Raw genomic sequence first — 18467 nt, 5'->3', positions numbered from 1 at the left:
GAGAGGGAATGAGGAGGGAGGGGCATGTGAGAACAACAATTTACAGTGGGAGAACCCAGGAGCAGGGATGCTCTTGCCTGACAACCTTGAGCCTCGCCTCCCCAAGACCTCCTGAGTCTCATCATTCAGCCTGCTCTTCTTTGGTTCCTTCCAGAATCATAGATTGGTCATGAGTTAGAGGACAGTGTTACCCGTAAGTGTCAACTAATGAGCATTTTTGCACCTGTGCCTTTTTCCCCTCACCCATGAATCTCCAAGGAACCTGCCAGATTATTCTGGCATTGGGATTACCTGGTCTCTGCTGGCATCATTCTAATTCGCTTGTTTTGCAGCATTTCAGAGACCCTCCTTTCCTTGTGCTGACTTTTTTTTTTTACCTGTTCTGTCTGGTCTGCAGGCTGGGGACAATACCTCCGACCAGGGAGCCTGGAAAGTGCAGGAAGACCCTGCCAGGCACAGAGCAGTCCAGCCGCCGTTGCTTCTGTCCACGACCAGGGCAGAGGTTAATCACATTATTTTCTATACTTCACCTGCTGAGAAAAATATAGCTTTGGAATTGAGGTTACTTTCTTGTGCTCTCCAGTCAGCGTGTTCTTAACATTCACCTTGTTGGCCTGTTTCCGTGACACCTAGGGACATGGAAAGGCTCTGATAGTTCTGTTTCTGGTAGCCCAGAGTCAAGTTCAAATGCCAGAGAAAGAGTTTGTGCAAGGTTTTGGGAGGACCAAAAGGGATGTTTTGTCTTAAAAGAACTAGGAGCAGAGGACAGCAAGGGAGCTTCTGAGCTCCTCTGCTCAATAGTTCAAAACACTAGTCCAACAAAACCCAGCCCCCGTGGTTGCTAGGTGTTATGCTAGGCCTCTCTCAGCTTTCTAAACCAGAAAGCTCTTTTCTCATGGGATGCTTATGTGTTAGTGTTTGAAATGTTGCTCTGGGGATAATATCTCTTCTTGCAGGAAACACTCCCTGATATTGAGGACAGGAGGCAGAGAAAAGAAGAGAGAGTAAGCACAGAAAAAAGTCTACAGATTTAGATTCTGCTTAGTCACTTCTATTGTTTCTGCACAGGAAAGGGGACAGAAAATAAGAAAGATAGAAATCAAGATAGTTACTAAGGTTTGGAAACACAAACTGTGTATGGAAAATACAGAAAAGGAAAAGTAACCAGAAGCAGCTATATCTGTAACTGTAAATGACACTTACATAATCACAGTCATGTGAACACTGAATATTGGGCTAACCAGAGTGTAACATGACTAACTCTACTGGGAAAATGGAGGGTAAAGTGTGTGTGTGTTTGTGTATATGTGTGCATGTTTATATTTGTGTTTGTGAATATGCTTGTGCATGTTTATGTATATGTATGTACCTGTGTGCATGTGTTCCTCACTGTATGAGCATTTAAACCTATGAGGGGGACAGCTAACAGAAGCTAAATCCTCAACTTGTGAGTGGAAAGGCAATAAATTATGCCTAGAAGTGAAAAATGACATTGCAATATGAACATGTTTATTTAGAAATATGGAAATAAATAATGAAGGAACCAGCTAAAATACTTAAGAGCCTCTGGGAAGTAGGAAATGGTGTAGAGGGAAGATTCTAGATACCTGCTGTCTGATCATTATGAGCCCTTTAGAATTGTTTGACTCTTTTAACTGTGTTTTAACTTTAATAAGCAGTAATTGTAGCTTTTAAAAAGATCAGAATATTAAAAAATGGTTACATCATTATTAGTGGATCCCTCTGCCCAGTGTGTATGTGTGTATATATATATATAATATTAATAATATATACATATTTATATATATATGCACCCTCCTTGGAGGTGGCACAATAGAGAACTGTGAGCACTTGACCCTCAGACTTATGAGTCCTACATAACAATGGTCTCTGATCCCCAACAAGCGTTCTAGACTAGTCTGCCTCTTCTCATTAGTAATGACCACTGCTTAGCACAGAGTGTCAGTGTGCCTTGAGATTTATCACCTAGTCTCTGAGGGTGTCTGGGTGAATGAGGGCAATTCTATTGTTATTTACACTTCCTTCTTCATGGGACTCAAAATAATTGGTCCATTTCTTTTTCATTGTGTATGTATCTGAAGACCTGGCCCCTGTAGAGAACTCCAGATGGGATTTCTTGATTGGTTCTGTAAAGGCCAATTTTTAATTTCTGAAAATTGAGATAAGCTCTTCATTCTGCTTCCCACTATCATCATCATTACTGTCATCGTCATCATCATCATCACCATCATTGACCAGTATTTATTTTCAAAACGTTGAACTCTTAGCTTTCCTTTCAAAACTCCTCCTCTTCAGGGCCCCCCTGTTTCAGAAATGGCATTTCCATTCACTCACTTGTTCAGACCCAAATGTAGTCATCTTTGACTCTTGTTTCTCTTCCTCCCTATCTTATACATGAGGAAATCAGAACCATTTCTGTCCATGGTCACCTGCACAAATTTGAGTTTCACTGATATATCATAGTGGCATCCTCTCTTTTCTGAAAATGTCATTCACTCAATGGACATTTTAAGATTTGGCTAGGTACATGGCGAGTGATGCGCCCTACTCCCAGATTGCCCTCTTTGTGAAAATGTGATATTTAACACATATTTTTGAGCATCTGCTGTATTCTTAGCTCTGTTCTAGGAAATAGAGACACAGATAGATTATTAGTCCTAGAGATTAAGGCTTTTCATGGGGGCAAGAATGGCCCATGGAAAAGAGCAAGGTCTATGTGGGTATTCATGCCCTTTGAAACTATAGGACCCCCGTGTAACTTTGATCACTGCCTGCGCTTCAGATGTCTCTGCCAAGCTTCCATTACTTGAGCTTTCTTTTTTGACAAATGGAATACCAGACATTAATTAAATGTCAATGACTATTCCTGCCAGCTCAATTTTCTGGCTCTATCTAATTAGAATTAAATGGTGAAAGAGGTTAGGCAGACTAAATCAAAAGAACAGAGACAGTTCAGACTTCCAAACTGCGTTTCTGCATTTGCTAAATCAATTTCAATTAGTTGTATAAAACTGTTTGGCTGCTTTCTTATGCAAGATGGTTGCCATCTATGAGAGAATCTTTGCTCTTCCCACTCATTTACATTGACTTGGGACCACCTTATGGCCCTGAGAGACTCTGTCTTTCCTGGACTCAGACTGCAAGATAAGCAAGTGAAGAGGTGGGATTCAGGCTGGGAACGTAGGTGGAGAAGGTAATTCAGTTTATCTCCAAGGTCAAAACCCCCCACCCCCCAGACATTCCCTCTTTGACTGGTCAGTGTCTGTTTTCAAACATGACATAGTTGCCATGACTTTCTGGATTCCTTCCCCTCTGTTGGCAGAACAAGAAGGACTAGACCCGGGGTTTCAGGAGCTTGCTAATTCAGAAATTAATCATTTATTTGCTATTCAGGAGAAGTGAAATACACCATGGACAGCTTTCCCCAGTCTGTTAAAATAGATCTACTAAGTTCTTATTGCTTTGTATATTTTGTTTCAGGTTGAGTTTTTGCATCTTCAGTTATTGTTATTAATCTACTTTTAGATCACAGGTGGCCAAATGAACTTGTCACAAGCTCCAGTCACACTTAAATGAAGTCTTTTCGTATTAATTTTTAATATTTTTATACTTATGTATTATTAATATTAAGATATCCTAAACTATTTTTAGTTACAAAATTCTAATTCATTCCTAAATGAAATGTGATACCTTTGCTATGAAAGTGCTTCTGTGGCAGCTTAATTTCTGCTGAATGACGTTTGTTTATAGCAAGAAATTATAAAATATTTTTTAAAAGATTTGTTTATTTATACAAGCACTGGGTACAGTCAGAAGCACAGTAGGGTGAGAGAATTCACCAGAGCCAGAGTGGGGAGCAGAACAGGCAGACTGACGAAATACACTGCTGAGGGGAGCAGCGGGCGTGGCAGGAGAGGTCTGTCGCACCATGTGGGACCCTCACCTGTGGCCAGGGATCAATCCGGTGCTGCAGAGGCTGCGTGCAGCTTCGCAGCCCAGTGCTCAACTGCTGCGCCACCAGGGGAGGCCCTATAAAATATTTTTTAAACGATACTATGAGAGGCTACTTTATTTGGCATCTGCAACTTACAAATTTCGTAGATCTGAGAAAGCCATGTACTGGGTCAAGGATTGCCACTTCTGCTCCACTTCTGGATGACAGGAGTCAGAACCTGACCTGTATGTGAGTAGGGCCATGTGTGTCTCACTGTTTTGCTATTAAAAATCCTGTTATGTATTTATATCATGGTCAAGCCCCAAACAAGCTTTTGCTGCATTCTTTAAAGATGAAATGTGCATCCAAGAAGGGTAGAAAAGAAAAATAACATCATTAAAGACTGGGTGAAAATTAATAGAAACTAGACATAACTCGATAATATCGATATAAATTGACTAATGTTACTGAGAAGATTCCAGCTTGTCAAAGAAAATGCTTATCTCAATGGATGTTCACCAGAATTCCATAATGAATAAGCACCCAAAGCAGTCACCAGTGCTCTAAAAACAAAAGGAACAAATAAGAACCTCAGAGATTAGCTCATTCCTATGTAATGTCAGCCTCTAATCTGGTATTTCTCCCCTAATGTTACTGGAAAGATTTAGGGTTGATCTTGCATGTTATGATCAATGAAACTTAATTATGTCTGTGTTACTTACCTTTAATAAACAAACACTGTTGTGGAAACCTGTTTATAGAAAGAGTGTACTGGAAAAAAAAAGGAAGAGTAGTTTTTATCTGATTTAATATAATCTAAGCACATTAAAATCTTAATTAGAAAAGAGGTTTTAAGCTATGGGCCTCATCTGGAGAAATATGCTGAAAAGCACTCCTAAGAGAGAAATGAGCTTTTGCTTTAATCACTATCATAACTTGATTCACGTATTCTTTCCAAGGCCTTGACATAATCCCATTTTAGCCTTACAGCCTCAAGAATTCACATGCTATTATATTATGAACTCTGGGGATAGAAGACATTATTGCATATCACTAAGACTATTATCCATTGGATTTCTAAAAGTATAGAATTTTATGTGATGAGCCCATTTTTATTGAATCTTTAAATACCCATGTGTTTTAAATTTCTTGGAGAATCAAAATGCCACTTTTCTTTCACTACATTTATAGTTATACAATATAACAACTTAATATATGATATTCAATGTACTCTAAAAATTAACTCTTAGGTTATTTAGAACACTGTATACCTTTTTTTTTTTTCTGTGTAAAGTGCTTCACATTTTAAATGGGAGATTATATAAATCAATAGCATAGTATTAGCTTTGCATATTTGTAATAACATGAAATTAAAATCCAGTTGTCTAATGGCCCTAAAAAATGAATATATAAAGAAGTATTATTTCTTAATTGTTTGCAATTTGATTCAACCTTCCACAATGTTCTCTCTTTATTACAATCTTTTATTTTCTCTTTCTATCCCAGTTCTTGTGGAATCAAAAGTAAAATTATTGGCATAAGTCCATAATTTGATCCATTTCCTTACTGAGCAGATTCATGGTTCCTTACAACAATGGCATGGTTGAAAGTAAGTCCTGGGAGTTTAGTGGGAGCAAGAGGGAGCTTGGTGGGAAATACGTTTGAAGAACAACAGAAATCCCGGGTTGCAGGCACCTATTGCGTGGTACCTCAGGTGACAATAAATTCTTGTCTTAGCCAAGAGTCCAGGTTTTCACTCCAGGAACTGTTCTTCAAGGCAGCCCATGATCCTGAGGCTGGGGGTCTTCAGTATCTCTCACAAATATGTAGTGTCTGTTCCAAGAGAGTTAAGTATCATCTGCCAAAAAGAGACAGAAAGAGCTCCTTCTGGACTCTCTGCTCTGCTCCCATTCTCCCTTCCTCCCACTACAATTTGGTTTCTGTAGTCACACCATTGAGACTGCCATCTGCTCTGTGTACTCCAGTGGACCCTTCTCCATTTTTCTGTCTGGGCCCCTCAGCAACATAGGTGATCACCTCTTCTTTCCTGAAACCATCCTCTCTCTTCCCCAGACTGTACCATCATGCCCAGCAAAATGACATTTTCTTCCATGACAGACTTGATATGTGACAGTGGCTCCTATACACAGCCTATGTGTGTAGTCAGCTATACCAGCTAGGGCTGTGTAATTACAGTCTATGACATTCACACAATGACATAATGGCCTGATGATGCATTTCCCAGAATATTCTCTGTAGTTAAGGGATGTGTGACTGTTCTCTTCTCTCCCATGCCACTCCATCCTGAACGCTTTTCCATTTTCAGGTGCTCTGATCATTTGATGTTGGACTTTGCTTGGGCTGTGTCCAAGATGCTCTTCTCAGCTATATCTGTGTCACCTCCTTGTGTTCCCATCCAGTCCCGTGATGAGGTGTCCCTAATACCATCATAACAAAAATTTCCAACCGCTACATCTCTAACTCTAGTCTTTATTTTCAGTTCTCTGCTTGGTATTTCCACTTGGGTCTCAGTTAAGTAGCTCAGAGGTCCAAACAGAACTCTCGTTTCTCTATTTCCCATTCTCAATCTCTGGCAAATCTCTTCCTTTTTGGGTATGCACCACAGAGTCATTCCAGCCAAAACATTTTTCTTTACTCATTACATCCAAACCAGCAACAATGCCATCAGCTTCACTTCCAAACTGTGACCCAATATGCTCATTTCTCTCCATGTCCACCACCATGGCCATGTCCATTGTCTATCACCTTCACTCACCTATGTCTCCTGTTACCTGGTCTCCTGCTTCTGCTTTTCACACCATCTCAACAATTCATTCTTCAAGCACTAGATTTTTTAAAAGACAATGGGAACATATCACATTCCTGGTCAAAACACTCCAGTGACTGCTCACTCTACTCAGCCTAAAATTAAATCAATCATGATACGGTAGGCTTGCGAGGCAGAGGGAGTGGACAGAGCCTGGCAGAACAAAGAGAGGTAATACAATCTTGGTTGCTCTGAGATCCTTTCGGGTCTGAGTTTAGGTTATAGTTGCCACAAATTCTGGTTTGTGTTATCCAGACCACAGCAATGCCCAGTAGGACATCCTCCCATGATGGGGAATGCGCCTTTCAGGCTGGTAGCTACTAGCAACATATACACTTGAAATATAGTGAGTGGGATTCAAGAACTAAATTTTTAAACTTTATGTAATTTTAATTAATTTAAATGGAAGTAGCTACATGTCACTACTGGCTGTTGTTGTGGATAGTGTGAATAAATGCCCTGTACAAGTGTAGCTAGACATTGATTAATTATTCCTGATGTTGGTCAGCATGTCAGAGCTTCCCCAGCTCCTGGACATTTCTCCTCTCTTGTCACCATAGACCTAGCAGGCAGACTGGACATGTTTTCTTCTGTGATATTACTGAGGAAACACAGTCTTATTGACAAGATTTATCTTGGTTTCTTGGAATAGAACTGAATTTTTATAGAGCAAATTTCAGAATGTATTGCAATTTTTGAAATAAATTACATGTGATAATAAATTTACCCAAAGGACACAGAAACATCAATTCCAAAGAACACCTGCACCCCTATGTTTATAGCAGCACTATTTACAATAGCTAAGCTTTGGAAACAGCCCAAATGCCCAAAAATAGATGACTGGATCAAGAAGATGTGGTACATATACACCATGGAATATTACTCAGCATTCAAAAAAGATAAACACATGCAATTTGCAGCAACATGGATGGCACTGGAAGGGATCATGCTCAGCGAAATAAGCCAGAAAGAAAAAGAAAAATACCGGATGGTCTCACTCATAGCAGGAATCTAGAAAACTTAAATAAGGGACCAGGAAAATGAATAACTATAAGAAAGTGAAAATCAAAATCAACAAAAAACTATGAACCAGAGACACTTTTTGGGGGTGGGGGGGCGGGAGGGGAGGGATTGGGGTCAGAATGGGGGGGGGTTGCAATTGTATGGGGAATATAAAAATAAAATTTATTGTTTAAAAAAAATCATTACCACATTAATATTAATAATAATAATAATAATAATAATAATAGCCACACTTTACTGCATGTCTTCACTGCATGCTTTCCACTTTCCTGACTACTAGGATTAAGCTCTGGCACCTCCTTAGTTCTCACCCCAATCCTTTGAGGGAGTGTGTTGGGATCCAGGGGGCTCTGGATCTTGCCCAGGGCAGGTAGCAATGCTGGACATCTCGCTTCCAGTTGTCTGACTCCGGAGGCAGCCTCCTCCCCTTTAGCCCATACTGTTCAGAGCCTGAATTAAATGTTATCTGTTGCTCAGGGTGGGAGGCTCACAGTCTTACTTTGCTTTATGCAGTTGTGCATTCCCACTGGCTTGATGATGCTTGGCTCTGCCACTCATAGCAGGTCAAGGTTGATGCACTCTTGCCTGACTGTAAGGAAATTCTGGCTTTCAGGATGGATGCAACTCTGGCACCAGAACCCAGAGCACCAGTGAACTGGGCTTGTCAGCAGGGTTTCTTTTGCTGTAGGTGAGTCACCAAACCCCTGGCGAGTCTGGCCTCTGACCTGCAGGAACTGGGATGAATTAAACAGGTTGCTTTTGATTTTGTTCTTAGAAACTTGTGCCAATAAACAGCAACAGTTGTTACTCTGAACTCCAGCAAAAAGTGAGGACAGGGAAAGCAGTTCTCACAGCAGCATCCATTGCACACTCGGGAGCTGACTGAGGGCTGGAGTTACTGGACCATGTATTGAAGATGACCGAGAAGCCCAAGAAACAGGGATGGCATGAGGACTGGCTGTTTACAAGGAGCGATGCATCTGATGATCCTCGTAACTGTACTTCTGTGCCCTCCTTGATTGAAGACTGTATCACACATGCCTGTGCTATAGCTTGATGCTTTCTCAAAAATTCCCTTGGCTTATAAATTCCCAAAGAGAGGCACCTTTAGTGATTTTAGTTCCTTTAGTTTTCAGAGAGTCAACTCTTTTTAATAATCCAATTAATGCAAATTGAAAATATGTCTGTGTTTTCTTTCTCTTTATACCCTTTGAAAAGATATCAGGCAATAGCCATGCCCAGGGCTGGGCCCTTAGAAATCACAGGTGCTTTGGCAGTCTGGATCAACTATCTTAAAATGTTTATACCCCTAGATTCAATAGTTAAAGTAACAGAAATTTACCCTAATGAAAGAACATGAGAAATGGCAAAACTTGAATTTGAACGTTACTTGTAGTGTTATCTCAAACAGGAAATCCTGAGTGCCAAAGGGAACCCTTAACAACAGACGACAAAGTATCTGCCTGAACTCTTTAGTCCATTTTATAGCCTCCACTCTCAAGGAGCCCTGCTTCCTCATCACTCAGGGTCTCTGCCTGCATGCCGAGATGTCATTGTTTGGAGTGCATACTTCTTCTTAAATAGAAAAGGAAAAGTGTTTTGCTTGCTTAAAAGTATTTTTCTGAAAACTAGAAAACAGTACAGTGGTGTTGTTGCTAGTGGGATTTCTCTACCTCAATGGGTACAGTTTCAAGGTCTCCTGCCTCTGGTGCCCCTGATCCTCTTGTTGAGGTGCCAGGCACATGAAAAATCAAACTGCACACCTGGGGGTGCTGTAGGTGAGTCACCAAACCCCTGGCGAGTTCGGCCTCAGACCTGCAGGAACTGGGATGAATTAAACAGGTTGCCTTTGATTTTGTTCTTGGAAACTTGTGCTAATAAACAGTGGCAGTATTACCCTGAACTCTAGCAAAGAGTGATGAAGGGGAAAACAGTTTTCACAGGGAATCGGGAGGGTCAGTCTGAATTCTGAATTCTGAATTCTGAATTCTCAGAAACAGAGGATGGGCCCAAGTCCATTTTAGCGTGGAAGGCTGGCGCTAGATGTCTTCCAACTTTTCTAGTTTTATTAGTTTTGTACAGTTGGCACTTTTCTAAAGAAATCCTAATGGGGATGCTGCGTTAGGGACCTAGGGACATTTGCTGAGCAGGGATGGAGCTGAGGGTGCTCCTGCCCACAAGGCCCTGAGTTTTCCTTCCCAGGGAATCACTGACCTAGAGCCGACAGTTGGGGTGGCAAACGTTTCCTTCATCTTGTTGAGGTCAGTTAGCCTCTCCTTTTAAATTAAATGCATTAAAATAAATAATAAAGGAATAAGGAAAAGAAAAAAGAAAAACAAATCATGCTACCCTCACAAAGACAGGAAACCTTCTGCTGGGTGGAATTTTATAGCACAGTATTGAAAGCAAGGTCCCAACATAATGAAACACCCTCCAAATAATGTGACTACTCCTTGGTCTCACAGTATTTGTGGGGTATCAGTCATACTCAAGTCCCATTTACCAGATTTTTAAGTATTGAGGTAGTCTTTGCCCAAGGGATTTCAATCTTCCTGGGGATATTAAGAAGTAAATAGAAGTCTGGAAACTATGGAAGCAATGGGGCGGGCACCTGGCCTGGGCTATGGGATTAGGCAGGTATCCTGGAGAGGCAAGGTGATAGATTTTCTAGCAGGAAGTCAGAGGTGGGGAGGTTGTCCAGGCACAGATAGTTGCAGGAGTCATCATCGGGCAGCATGGTGAGGCTTGAGTGTTGGGGAGCTAGGAATTGTCCCTGTGCAAATAAAATTCCCTACTGGCTCCTAGGGGGCTGCTGCCTGGCTTTGGAGATTATTGTATGAATAAATTCTATCAGGGCTGTGGGGCTTGTAACACAGATGGATTTGTGGTAATTACTTAGTCACTCCTTAGTAAGTAGCTCACCCCTTGAGCTACTTAGTACAAGGACAGAATGTGATCGATGTGTCATCTTGTGTGTGTAATATGGAGAAGAATCCAGCTATGGTATGTCTTCAGCAGGCTCGGAGAGAGCCTTCTACCCTCGGACAGTCCCTTCTCTGCTTCACGATTTGCAGAGCATTGGGCTTGCATTATTGAGTCCATCTTGGTGATGACTTTTAAAGTCAGAACCTATAGCTAGTCCAGGTCACATGGGTGAATGGTCAGGTGATGCCCAAGACCTCCTTGAGTTTTGGCTCTGATGAGGCAACCCCTATTATACAGTCAGTCCTTTTGGCCCATCTTCACTTTGGGTGTGGTGTGGACCCCCACAGCCACTGGGGACACCCACTTCTGTTGAGCTAGATGCCCCTTTCCTGTACTCATCCTAGACCCATGTGTCCTCTTCTGCTCTCCTTTCTACCAAACTGTCAGTCTGCAGCTTTACCCTCCCCTTGTCTTTCTGAGTGTTTCACTTCTGCCTTGTTTTGCTCCCACTTGCAGAGAGCTACTTTCCTTTGCACACGGCCGTGCCCTCTGTCCCACGTGGCCTCTCACAGGCTCTCTAACTCTCTGTCCCCTGTCTCCCTTCACCCTGTTGGCCCTCCTTTGCCCAGGCCTGACGTTCAGGCATCTTGTCGTGGGGCGGGGACTCTCTGCACCTGTGCAGGTGAGCACCACCAGGGACCTCCCTGACTTTCCAGATTTCTTGCCTTTTAAAAGGGGATGTGAGAATCAGTTGGATGAGGCACTTGACAGTTCTGCACTGAGCCTTACTGCATCTGGGGTGCCAAGCAATGACAAGCTCCTTTTCACATTCCCCCCTCTACAAACCTCCCTACAAGTTTTACTGCAAGACTTCCCCCACCCACCTTGCCAGTCCATGGCACACCCCAGTTCCCTCCCTTCTAAAAGATCCTTGGCAGCAACCGTGTAATCCATGTGCAGCTGAGGGAATGAATAAATTTGAGAAGTGTGATATAAAGGTTTTGAAAGTGTTGCTTTATGTACAAAATTAGGAATAATATGATCCTTCCATTTTTTTTTCTGTACAAATTACATGCTTTCAAAGCCAGATGGCTGATCTATATATAAACCACACTCACCCTTGAACTGATAAACAGAATGCCAACATTGTCCACATTCTGGGAATCCTTTTGTTGCTTGCATGCACTGGTAGGCAGGCTGTGAGTTATTTTGGTAACTATTGTGTTGCTATTTTAATGTTCACTGCTATTATTATTGGATTCTTTTTATTAATACCCTATAGGGCTATTCTTGCATTCACCTGCTATTAAGAAGCATTGTGAGTCCTGACATTTGTGCCTAAATGTCAGTAGTTTGGCCCAGAAGGTAGATGCGAAGGAGGCTAGACCACCGCTTTCACCTGTGCGTTATGTGAATGCTCTGGGAACATTAGGACCCTTGGTGAGAAAATAAAAAAAAAAAAAGCTTTAAAATCAAATATGTTGGAGTGCTTGGCAATTTATGTGCTTGTTACGTTCACCCCTCCTTACGTCATATGTCCCAACCTGTTTCAGTTGTCTGAAGTATATCCTTTGGTTAAAATGCAATTGTCCTGCAACATCAAATAAGTCATACACTACATAAAAGATGATCCTAACTTTTTACTGCCAAATTCCTGGTCTATCAGTAACTAAGTAAATATTTAATAAAGATGAGAAGACTCACTACTAGGAGGTCCAAGGTGGAGGCCCTACCTGGGCCTGTGAGAGCTTCCCAGGTAGATGGGGAGTGTGTGTGTGTGGGGGGGGGGGTGCAGGTAGGCTTAGGACATCCTCAGAGTTCTCACTGGGATGTGTTGCTATTTTGAACTTGCAGGTTTCCCCCAACTGTGCTCTGACTATGTTGTTGGTATGCAGAATGGCTTTAAGAGATAAACCATTTTCATGTTAATAGCCAGACCTTCATTTTAATATTGTCTTAAGCATAGCTAGCATCTCAAATGCATGATCTAAGGCTTTCTTTTTAAAATAAAATTTAAATGAACAAAATAGGTCTATTTAAAGAAGCATATTAAGTAAATAACACCACAGGTGGCACATGGTTAGAACAGAAATCATGAAAGTATGATGCAAATAATGGAATTTTGGAAATGTTGCTTTTAGCTTATTTACGTAAATGTGGGCGTCATGTTGATGGAAATCCTGGCAAACACGTATTGTTCTTTGGGGCAATATATTGCATAATTGGATGTAGTGCTATTTTATATGCAACTAATTTCAGAAACTAAAACAACCATATCTATTAAATGCTGTTTTATTTGATTAATAAAAATGCTAGATTGTTTTAGGATTGAATAAATATAAAATGCTAATTGGATATAAAATGCTTATTTATGTGATCATGGGCATTGCCATAAAACTATAAGACAGTTATTACTGTTTAATATTGCTTTAATTAGAAGTGCTCTTCCAAAAGTTAGAAGACAATAAGCTTCTCCCCCTCCCCATACCAGTTCTTGAGGAACTAAAGTTATATCACATTGAAATCAGAAGTCAAACTAGAATAGGGGGATTCTTTTTTTCCCAAGAAGGCACTGGGTGGTTTTAAATTGTATTTTTGACGGTCAGGGTTCAAATAGGTTGCTGCAAGTTGTTGAATTTAATTTGGCATTTCCTCTATACTAAATGCCATGCTCTGATAGTGCCTGGAGAGGTGATGATGTTTATTAAATGAAATAGAATTGTTTCAGGAGAAAATGATAGAAAACCTGACTCAAACTGGTTCAAATAAACAAACATCCAAAGAAGTTTTAGGTTCAGACAATGAAGAGTTATAGGTGTGGACTTCAGGCATGCCTGAATCCAGGGGCTTAATCAGTGTGATCAGAACATAGCTTCCTCCATCTCTCTATTTTGCTTTAATCTTTACTGTCCCAAGTTCTCTCTGTGTGGTTTCCCTTATCAACTTGAGGCCAATACCCACCTGTCTTCACATCTAGTAAAAAAGAGCTTTACTTTACAATAGCTTTGACATCAGCTGCAGAACTGAAACCATTAGCCAAGCCTACTTGCTTGTTGCTTCCTGGACTGAGAATGGGTTCACCTGTATGGACCAAGGATAGAGATTAATTTCTTTTGTTACTGGCAATCAAAAGAACTGGAACGGATCACAAATGTTATGTACTTTTTTTTTTTTTTTAAAGATTTATTTATTTATTTATAAAAGCACTGGGTACAGTCAAAAGCGCGGGAGGGTGAGAGAATTCACCAGAGACAGAGCGGGGAACAGAACAGGCAGACTGATGAAATACACTGCTGAGAGGAGCAGTGAGCGCAGCAGGAGAGGTCTGCCATGCCATGTGGGACCCTTGCCGGAGGCCGGGGAAGCTTCTCAGCCCAGTGCTCAACTGCTGCGCCAACAAAAGTTATGTTCTTAAGTTAGTCGGGGAGGAGCTGCATTTGAGCAACACTTGTAACTGATGGGCAAGCATGAAGAGAGCATTTTGGGAAGAAAATCTGAATGCATAAAAGCATGGAGATATGAATGGGGACGGGACACTTGGGAAACTAAGAATGAGAGATTGCTGACTCAATAATTTTCAAAGATGGAAAAAGGTGAGTTGTAGTTATATCAGAATCTTCTGGTAATTTAAAGCATGTAGCCTACTATATGACAGACTCTTAGTCTGAGAGATGCTGTGAGTAGGGAAGGAATTTGGAGGTCCAGAGCCTGCCTGTATAAAAGACAGAAAGGGCTGACCTGAGGCGAGGCTCTCCTGTAGCAGTGCCAACCTTTTACATGGTTGTCCTGTAAACAAAATAGAGAGGCTCAGCTATTCATCAACAAGTACTCATTGAGCACCTACTGTGTGCTAGAATCATTAATTGAATCAGAGCATTGCTGTCCCTTATCTGCTGCCCCCAATCTCGCTAAACATCTCTCTCCCAGCTTCTGCTTCTATTCAGTGCTTGCATGATACTAACACTGGGTGCATCTTTTATTTTATTTTATTTTATATATATTTTTACATCAGTTTTCATTTGTGTACAGTGTGTGCATTTTCATCTTGGTTATATTCCCGATACAATTCCCACCCCCCTTATTTTGACCCTAATCCCTCCTCCCTTCCCCTCCCCACCCCTCACCCCCCATAGTGTGTCTCTGGTTTATAGTTGTTTGTTGATTTTTATTTTTACTTTATTATAATTAATCTTTTTCCTGGTCCCTTATTTAGGTTTTCTAGATTCCTGCTATGAGTGAGACCATCTGGTATTTTTCTTTTTCTTTCTGGCTTATTTCGCTGAGCATGATCCCTTCCAGCTCCATCCATGTTGCTGCAAATTGCATGAGTTTATCTTTTTTGATTGCTGAGTAATATTCCATAGTGTATATGTACCACATCTTCTTGATCCAGTCATCTATTTTTGGGCATTTGGGTTGTTTCCAAAGCTTAGCTATTGTAAATAGTGCTGCTATAAACATAGGGGTGCAGGTGCCCTTTTGAATTAATGATTCTGTGTCTTTTGGGTAAATACCTAGGAGTGGAATTGCTGGATCATATGGAATCTCTATCTTTAGTAGGTTGAGGAATCTCCACAGAGCTTTCCATAGTGGTTGGACCAGTTTGCACTCCCACCAGCAGTGCAGGAGAGTTCCTTTTTCTCCACATCCTTGCCAATATTTGTTGTAGCTAGTTTTTTTTTTTTTTTAAGTATGTGCCATTCTCACTGGTGTAAACCTTATATTGATTACCTGAGTTTCTTGGCTGAGAAATTGATTAGGAAATCAACAGCATTTATTGATACTATACTATACCCCAAACATTGTTAGATACTAAAGGTTCTGTGAAGAATTATAAGATGTTTCTCTGACACTAGAGAGTCTTCGGAGGAGAGATGGTCCCATCCTTTTTCTTAGAATTCAAATGGTCTTCCTAAATGACTCAGGTCTCAAACCTGACTTGGACCCAGAAGAAGCTATGCATGGCTTAGCCTTCATCTCTCTGACATTTGTTGGGTGCCTATTCTGAATTGTGACTCTGACTTTGAAGAGCATGGGTAGAGGGCATTTGGAGGGTTGAAGGCTGGTGATAGCAGCTGTGCCCTTGGTTCTTCCTTGGTGTCCTCTGTTCAGGCTAAAGTTCTGCTGTGGCGAGTACCCACGGAGGTATTAGAGAAATCATCCTTCCTGTGTTCTGCACATCCTGCTTCGCTCAGGGACCCCAAATGACCCAGTCACCCATGAACAGAAATTTTTCTTTGGGAAATTGGTTTCCATTTTCCGTCTCCACACCTCACAGCGTTGCATATTTCCCACATGTCAAGTTAAATATGTTGTTGTCTATCCTGATTTTCTCTTCCTCTCAGGAATCAAGCAGGCAGAGACTTGTACTAAAGTCATTGTCAACAGACCACTTATATGGCAGGTGTAGGAACTTTGTATGCTACTCCATCATATGATTTTTCCCTCATTCTTGCCTGCAAATAGTTGATTCTTTTTCCTGAAATTGTCTGTAGATCTGGACATCCTGATTGGACTTCTGTGTATAGAACTCACCACTTATCCCACAGGCTTCTTCCCAACAGACTATAGGGATTGCGTGGTGGAGAAGGACTCTGAAGCCTTGGCAGGTACATTATTGATGTCTGCCCAGATCATGACTAGGAGAAGTGGCCACCTGGGTAAGAGGTCTGTGCATCTGCCTACTGTCTGTGCTCAGCTGTAAAGTGGGGCTACAGGAACTTCTGGCTACAGGTTTCCAATCTGCAGCGTGTAGGGTACAGGGTACTTTAGATAGATGGCAATGTTTAACAGTCACCAATATTCAATTGCACTGGTATCTCAAATTATTAAAATCAGACTTCAGGTACACAGAATTGGGATAATCACAGTTCTTTTTATGAAACACTATTGTCACTTTCATTTTTTAAAATATTTAATAATTACTTGTGTATCCAAAACCCAACCAAGAATGGCATCTTACTAATAAGTTACAATTGCCTATGTGCTCTTTTCCCATCCCTGGTATCAACCTTCCTCACCCCACAGAGGTGACTGTGGTTCAGAAGGTTGAGACTATTACTCTCTTATTTATATCTGTAAGGTTTTTTAAAAAATCATGTGTGATACCGACACCTCTTAGGTTATTTATATTGAACTTTGTAAAAAAGTATCTTCCTGAAAAGGCAAAACTTGCAAGCTGACCATAGAATTGAGGCATATAACAGAGTGGGGGGCTTGCGGGAGGGGCCAAAATAGGAGAGGGAAGAGCACAAGGGACTGTGGTGATGGATCACGGGTGCTATGGTGGTGGAAGAACTACAGGGACTACACCTGAGGGGAGAAATCAATTAATGTCCAAAGATTAGCAATGATGTAGGAAAATAAATTAAAAATTGAAAAAATTGAAAAAAAAGTATATTCCCCGATACTATCTTCTGGAAATTTTTCCCCCAATAATCTTTAAGATGTTACTGCATGTAGCAGTATTATTTTCTAGTGTATAACATATACATACTTTCTTTGTCCATTTTGCTGTTGATGGGCCTTTGGGTAGGTGCCTTCCAAATTGTATACAATTACAAATTTCTTTTCAAAATGTTTCTATCTTTTTATACTCCAAAAGGAGATACATAAAATATCCATGTTAAACATTCTCTTGAACACTGAGTATAGTCAGACTTATTTTCCCAATTGTATGAATGTACAATGAGATACCATGATTTTGAATCTCCAATCTCCTGATTCCTGCAAAGGCTCAGCTTGTCTTCATATGTTATTAGCTGTATTTTCTCTTCTGTGAAAGTGCTTAGTTATTTGTTGGTGATTTTTCTCCTGGGTTGCTTGCATTTTTTCTAATTTTTTTTGTAGGTGCTTTTTATAGACTCCTGATGTTCTTCTACAAATATTTCCTCGTTGTAGTTTGTCTCTTTCTTTGAGACATCTTTTGATGAATAAAAGTTTTTAATTTTGACAAAATCAAATATATCGATTTTTTACAGTTAGAAATTTCTGAATCTGTTTTAAGACATCTTCCTATTTTAAGGTAAGAAAGAGAGACACACACATACACACACATACACAGAGTTGATTTTTGTGAATGATAAGTTAGAGTCCAATTTCAATTGTTTACACATGAAGAAACATATTTTCCAGCTCTGTGGATTGAATTATCCCTTTTTGCCCCTGGGATGAGCATGCTCCTCTTTCCTAGCTCTCCTCCAAGTTCCTTGTACAGGAGGATCTCTTCCTGAGCTCTCAGTTCTGGTTTGGTATTCATTTTTTCTCGACCGATACCAACCCCCTTTTGTCATAACCATTATACCTCTATATTTAGTCTTCGTATGTGATGAAGTAAGTTCCTCTATTTCATCCTTCTTCAGAATTGGTGTGGCTGTGCGTCCATATACATTTAGCATCAATTTGTTTCATTCCTTGGAAAAGCTCATTGTTTTGAATGGAGTTGCATTGAATTTATGAGCTAATTTGGAGAACACTAAGGTCTCTCTAATTAGTAAAACTTCTTTCCTATGAAAGTGATGTTTGTCTCCCTGAAGAGAGACTGGAAATTTATGGTATCCTATAAACCTTGGACCTTGGGATTAGAGGGCACATATTTAGAAGCTTGGGTGCCCTTCTGTCTTCTTGCCATGTAGACGTTTTTCAGTCTTATATTAGAAAAAAAAATTGTAACTGGGCATCTGGACCACTCAAAGTGTTCTTTCCTTTCCCCAGGGGACTGCAAAAATTAACATGGAG

The 18467-nt window shown here is 40.7% G+C and overlaps 1 protein-coding gene across 2 annotated transcripts in view; it reads left to right on the top strand.

Moving 5' to 3' along the window:
* Positions 1-18467, top strand: part of CLSTN2 (calsyntenin 2) — a 635260-nt gene that overhangs the window by 40194 nt on the left and 576599 nt on the right. The window contains exon 2 of one of the 2 annotated variants that reach the window (XM_054700776.1): positions 398-502. The exons of the other annotated variant lie outside the window; for it this stretch is intronic. Within the exon in view, the coding sequence (XP_054556751.1) occupies positions 398-502 (105 nt within the window). The remainder of the gene's footprint in view (positions 1-397; positions 503-18467) is intronic. 2 annotated transcript variants of the gene reach the window in all.

This window comes from Talpa occidentalis, unplaced genomic scaffold, assembly GCF_014898055.3.
Source record: "Talpa occidentalis isolate TD23 unplaced genomic scaffold, MPIMG_talOcc4v2.1 talOcc4.4, whole genome shotgun sequence".
Classification (NCBI taxonomy): domain Eukaryota; kingdom Metazoa; phylum Chordata; class Mammalia; order Eulipotyphla; family Talpidae; genus Talpa; species Talpa occidentalis.
This window is presented reverse-complemented; position numbering and strand designations above follow the sequence as displayed.